Genomic DNA, 6,221 nt, shown 5'->3' with positions numbered 1-6,221 from the left:
TAATTTTTTAATTTAAAAGATATGGGGGACAATTTGCAAGAGTTCCTCTTTATGCATAATGATGTGTGCGTATGATTAGGGTAATAGTAAAGTAAAGCGTTTCCAATTATAACAAGTATTTGGCATGTGTTTCCCTTAACCTCTTAAATAAGCTAAATACCAAAAACACCTTCTTTTTTTTCTTTGAATCTGCGTGTTTGTGAAATGAACTTTTTCAGTCGGTCCCTTGCACCCGAAACTTAACAGGACAGCTATTGAGCGACAAAAGTCACAGGTTGTAGCATAGCAGCGGCTACAATTGGATTCATTAGAGGATAATTTATCGTTCTTGTAGCAAGGTAGCTCGTCAAGGTAGCAAGGTAGCGCGTCATAATGGACGTGCATTTATACGAGGCAATTTTACTGTACAAACGTTTTGGGAAATATAACGAGCAATTAACTAAAGCCCAAAAAAACGAAATACGACGGAAAGCGTCAAGATATGTCCTTGAAGGTTTGTTTTCACCCTCCTAAGTTTAAGTAACCTAAGCAAAGTGTTGTGTGCTTTAAAAATTTGTATTCATTGTGATTGTTTCACAGTAGTAGGCTATTTATCTATTCGCAATAGTGTTATTCGATTTTATTGATATAGCCCCCCACCCCCCAATCGCCCCATGGGTGTTGTATTGCATGAACGTTGCTTAGGCTATTTCAAAATCTGTTTTTCAGGAGATTTTTTATTTCATATCAAAGGACCTGAAGACACCAAGACAAAAGTGGTGTGTGGTGCAGAAGATGCCAATGCTATTTTTGAACAGTTTCATGCAAGTCCAACAGGAGGACACACTGGCCAGAAAAAAACCAGGGATGCAATTTGCAGGCGGTTCTTCTGGCCTGGTATGACTAAAGACATCGACAAATGGGTAATAACATACAACTTATGTCCTTGAACAAACTTGCCATCAAACAGAAATGTTTACTACAAGATTATTGCTGTTGATATGAAGTACTGTATGCTGCTTCTTCTCCATTATGGTATGATATATAGCAAGCTGAGCGAAAGGCCTTGACATTCCTTCTTATATTAAATCATGAAAATGATAGATGCAGTTTATATAATTTTCATAATTTGATTGTCACACAGGTGTCAGAATGTGCAATGTGCCAGTCAGCTCAGCGGCCAATCAAACAGGAAGTTCAGTATACTCCTATAAAGGTATTATTCTGTATTATTTATTATTACAAATGAAAAGCTGCAAGAATAATTCATTTAAACTTTGAAAGTACAGCACAGATATATAAGCATGTTAAAGCCAGAGCTTTACAGTTTTGTCTCACAGCACAAGTGTTTCAGATTTGAACCTATCTATCTATCTATCTATCTATCTATCTATCTATCTATCTATCTATCTATCTATTCAATAAAATTGATCAAGATATTGTAGTTAAACTTCTAGACTATATTTATATAAAATATATCTATATAAATATATACATATATATCTTTTATGTTCAGGTTACCCAACCGTTTGAGCTTGTGGGAATGGACTTAATTGGGAAACTGAAAAAAACTAATCATGGAAACCAATACATATGCGTCATGATCGACTACTTTACCAAGTGGCTGCAAGCATATGCCATAAAGACAAAATGTGCTGATGAGGTCACTGAGCAGATTTTAAAGTTCGTCTATCAGTTTGAGGCACCAAAGAGGGTACTCACTGACCAAGGACGTGAGTTTGTAAATGCGGTAATGCTGGATTTTTTACTCTCATGTATTCTATTGAATAAATTACATTAAAATTTAAACATCTTATTTAATCTTTAATTATATTTTTTGTTTGTTGCTCACAGGTTAACAAGAGTGTGTGTGCCAAACTGGGCATCCTCAGAAGCCTTTGCGCTCCCTACCATCCACAGACCAATGGTTTAGTTGAAAACATGAACTCAACCATTCAAAAGTAAGGACAAGCATTTACATAATTCTGTAAATCTTTCTTTTTGTTTTATTTAGCACGTAAATGCTATAATTAGAACATAGAAATAAAATAAGATAGATAAATTTGCCGAGATAAATGATTTTTTTGTCAGATAGAGAGAAAAGAAGAAGAGCTACAGCCATTCTGGTACAATGTAATAATCCTAATAGAATGTTTTTGGGAGAGGTAGAAGCCAAATAGGATTACAGCAGCAACACTCCCATAAAATACTCAACAATTACATGAAAACAAAATACATATCAAAATAAATATATAAATATGTTGCAAACACATACAATCAATTCATGTTAATTTCCCTTTTATCAGGACAGGTACTCAGCCATTAGCTTCTACTTCAGTTCATTTTTATAAAGTGAAAATGTTGTAAATGAATCTATAAGAAATGCAATATCTGCTCCATAATTTAGCACCATAATATCTTGGTCATTGACAAACCTTTTTTTTTTGTATGTAAAATTTGTAATCTAGTAGTTCAATTTATTTTAGGGCTCTCTGCAAACTTGTGGGAACAAGACCTGACACATGGGATGAGTATTTGGATCCTGTAATGTTTGCCCTTCGGACCAAGAAGCAAGCTACAACAAAATATTCCCCATACTTTTTGATGTTTGGGAGAGAAGCCCGCTATCCTGTGGAAATTCCAGAGAACTATGAGGTTTGTGAAAGTGGAGAATTAGATATCATTGTGTTTTTTTGTGGTTAAAAAAAATTTGAGTAACCACTATCATTTTTTTCAAAGTATACTTGTAGCATTTTATATTTTTGTTTGTTTGTTTAGCTGGATAGCACTGTGGAGGATGTTGTTGGTGAGGAGAACATTTCCAAAGCCATTGAAGAGATGGATGACATCAGAAAAATAGTTTTGGAGAATGTCTCCAAAGCACAAAACACAACAAAGAAGCGCCTAAAGTCTTTGGGGAAGAGTATTGATTTTGCTGTAGGCGACATGGTTCTGAGACAGAACATCAGAAGCCAGCAACGGAAAGGTGGAAAGCTGGAGGCCAACTTCCTTGGGCCCTTTACAATCATTGCACTTGCCGGCAAGAGTGCTGATCTTCAAGGGGAAAATGGCTCTGTTCATAAAAAAGTCAGCATTGACCATCTGAAACCCTTTAAGCAGTGTGATGTAAGGGTACCACAAAAGATTGTATCCAGTGTATCCAATGTATCCAGTTCCCCAGCATCTGCTGCTCCGCACAGTTCCCCAGTATCTGCTGCTCCGCACAGATCCCCAGCCTTAACCACAGAAGCATCCGCTGCTCCTCACAGTTCCCCAGCATCCGCTGCTCCTCACAGTTCCCCAGTATCTGCTGCTCCGCACAGTTCCCCAGCCTCAACCACAGAAGGATCTGCTGCTCCAGCTGACACATGCCCTGCATCATCAGAATCAGCAAATGAAAACTATAAAGAAACAGAGATTGCTAAATGTAAGATTTTTTAAAGAATGACAACATGTACTGATGTTTTGCAGTTTGTTTTTGTTTAATATTCTTGTTTACTTTTGTAGATGTGAATGAGGTGTGGTCTGGAAAATTCCAGAATGCTTCTGTGATATTATCCAAGATTGGACCTTACAAGCTATTTTGCTGGGACATCGCAAGGCTTGCTCCCAGCCAAGAGCTTGAGAGCGAGGTAAGTTTGTTTAGAACATCTGTTTTTAGTTTATTTCTTGATTTTATACTGACTGAATTTATGCCAAAAGCTTTCATGTTATTTTTAACTTTATAGTTAAAGTGGAAGAAATAACAAAATCCATCTATCCAAATTTAGATTGTTCACCATTGGATCCACAAATGTCAAGTAGTGCACTGTTCTCAAATATGTTATAAAAATATATCAAAATTGTTATGTGTGACATAACAATGTGTGACAGTGTAGTTATCTGTCCTTTTAGGTCATCAATGCATATCTGACAGTGCTCATCAAAAATCACAACAAGAAGAATGTGGACCATGCTGCTGTGATTGACACATATGAAATGAATCGGATATGGACCAAAAAAACCTCAAGACTGAAGGTAGAAAAAAATCTTTTTTTAAAGACACAACTACAAACTTACAAATGTATCATCTCAAGAAAATTCAAGGCATAGTAGTTTCCCATGTATTACAATACTTTTCTGTGTTATATCCCATTTGCAAGTTATATATTTTCCTGTTTTTAGATGGAGCCGTTACATTACAAGTTCATACTTGGGATTATTAATGAACACCACCACTGGATGTTAACGGTAAAATTAAGGCTGTTCTACCTTGAATGATTGCTAAGTAAAATGTATGATTAAGGATCTTGGTTGTTCTCTGATCTTACAACCTTTTTAACATACATTATTGAAATGAAATACCTTGACATACTTCCCAACAGTAGTAATTTTCATTAAAGTATAGCACACATTCCACATTGTTGAACAGTTATTTTACCTATGTGTTTACTTTGTTTCAATTTTCAATATACATTGTACCACTACAAGAAATTGTAATCTTATGGTTCTATGTCAGGATGGTAAATCCAGTTTAATTCAATTAAAATATAATTGTTTCATGTTAAATCTTTTTGATTTGAGTTCAAGTATGGTAAGGTCACATTATTACCAAATTTGTTTATAACTAGTATCATGGTGTATGTGACTGGGAATACTTTTGTCTGAAAGAAATTATAAGTTATTATAAAATGTAAAATTGACACTGAATATGCTTTCTTACAAACTGCAAAGGTAATTCATCCATCAGAGAAAAGGTCTCTGTTCTTGGATCCTCTGGGAGAATCCCATGAAAAGACCAAAAGATGCCTTGAAGCAACCAGGTGACAAAACTATTGATTGTATTTACATTTTCAAGTTGCTGCATGTAATGTTTAAGAAGAAACATTGACCACTTGTGGTATCATTTATATTTAAGAGCATTTATGCGAAAAAGAGGCTGTAACGTGTCCAGGTGGGTGTGTGGCACTCTTCCCCATGTGAACCAGCAGGATGGAGTGTCATGTGGTGTTTTTGTGTTAAAGGTGAGTGTCTGGGATTCTTTACATTTTTACAACAAATGTAAAGTACCTCAATCAAATATCCCTACTCATCCAAAGATAATGACATGTGACTAGGAAGGTTTGCCTTTATAGCAAAATTTCAAACTATTACTTGATAGTACCTATATTTGCAATATGCCATGTGTTCTTGATATATTATTTTGTTGTAAAAGATATTATTTGATGCTACTTTACTTGTTTACTGTTTGTTCTCAGTTTGCTGAGTGTATTTTGGAAGGAAAACCTCTTCAGTTTGACAACAGCACAACAGCAATGAACACCGTGAGGTTCCAGATTGCAACCACTCTCCTCAAAGAATCTGGTGTGTTTATGTTGTTGCCTTCATATTTAACATCAAATTCTTAAAGAGCACCTGAACATGTTGTGCTTTAAGTGGCAAAAAAGTGCCCTTTGAAATCATGCACTTAAGTTGGACTATGAAGCACAACTACGAGGAATAACCATTTTTTTGTTGTTAACAGAAACACTCAAGAACCTCTGCCATCACTGTGGCTTCCAAGACACTGACGATCCACAGTGGGTAATGACATTATTTTGTACATTCAAAGTTAGAAAGAGAAAACTGTATCTTAAAGGACTATTGTTGTTACTACACCTTATTACTACACTTATCTATTATTCTCATGTAATGATAAGTGTATCATTTCAGGTTAAAAAAATTCACTACCTGTGTAATACAATTATTACACACAAGAAAACTTGATAATTAAATGAAAGGGAATGTTGACATCAATTGTGTTTCAATTTTTCAGATTGCTTGTGACAACTGCGGCAGATGGTACCGCCATGGCTGTGTCAAAAGTCCCCCACTACAAAAAGAGTACTTTTGTGATGTCTGTGTGTCATTTCTTTTTTAGTTTCAGGTCCAAGGGACCAATTCCACATTCAAAGAAAAAAAAGAAAGAAAAGGTGTCGTACAGAGTTTTTTTTAAAATGAAGCTTATGTAAGGTTAAGGAAAAGACATGCCAAACACCTATTTATTGAAAAGGTTTTATATAGGCTGTATTACCCTAATTACATATAGACACACAATATTTTGCGTAAAGAGGAACTCTTGAAAATTCTCCCCCGTATCTTTCAAGTTTAAAAATTCAGGTGTTGTTGTAAAGTTTGAAAGAGACAAATAGGTGAAATAATAACCTTGGTTTAATATTATTATTATTATTATTATTATTGTTGTTGTTGTTGTTGTTGTAATT

The 6,221-nt window shown here is 35.1% G+C and overlaps 1 protein-coding gene across 1 annotated transcript; it reads left to right on the top strand.

The window, feature by feature from the left end:
* The first annotated feature begins 822 nt into the window (after positions 1-822).
* Positions 823-5,922, top strand: LOC121649029. Its single transcript, XM_041999563.1, has 13 exons — positions 823-902; positions 1,124-1,195; positions 1,834-1,940; positions 2,466-2,634; positions 2,758-3,406; positions 3,487-3,611; positions 3,874-3,996; positions 4,144-4,209; positions 4,693-4,781; positions 4,877-4,982; positions 5,217-5,322; positions 5,483-5,541; positions 5,774-5,922. Exons 1-13 carry the CDS (start codon positions 879-881, stop codon positions 5,876-5,878), a joined length of 1,800 nt encoding a protein of 599 aa, XP_041855497.1. The 5' UTR covers positions 823-878; the 3' UTR covers positions 5,879-5,922.
* The last annotated feature ends 299 nt before the right edge of the window (positions 5,923-6,221 follow it).

This window comes from Melanotaenia boesemani, chromosome 11, assembly GCF_017639745.1.
Source record: "Melanotaenia boesemani isolate fMelBoe1 chromosome 11, fMelBoe1.pri, whole genome shotgun sequence".
Classification (NCBI taxonomy): domain Eukaryota; kingdom Metazoa; phylum Chordata; class Actinopteri; order Atheriniformes; family Melanotaeniidae; genus Melanotaenia; species Melanotaenia boesemani.
Note: the sequence above shows the minus strand (reverse complement) of the source record. Positions and strands in the feature narration are given on the sequence as shown.

Coding starts and splice junctions, on each gene's coding strand:
- LOC121649029 (XM_041999563.1), top strand. CDS start 879: ATGACTAAAGACATCGACAAATGG. Junction 3,407..3,486: donor AGAAACAGAGATTGCTAAAT/GTAAGATTTTTT, acceptor TTACTTTTGTAG/ATGTGAATGAGGTGTGGTCT. Junction 4,983..5,216: donor GTGGTGTTTTTGTGTTAAAG/GTGAGTGTCTGG, acceptor GTTTGTTCTCAG/TTTGCTGAGTGTATTTTGGA.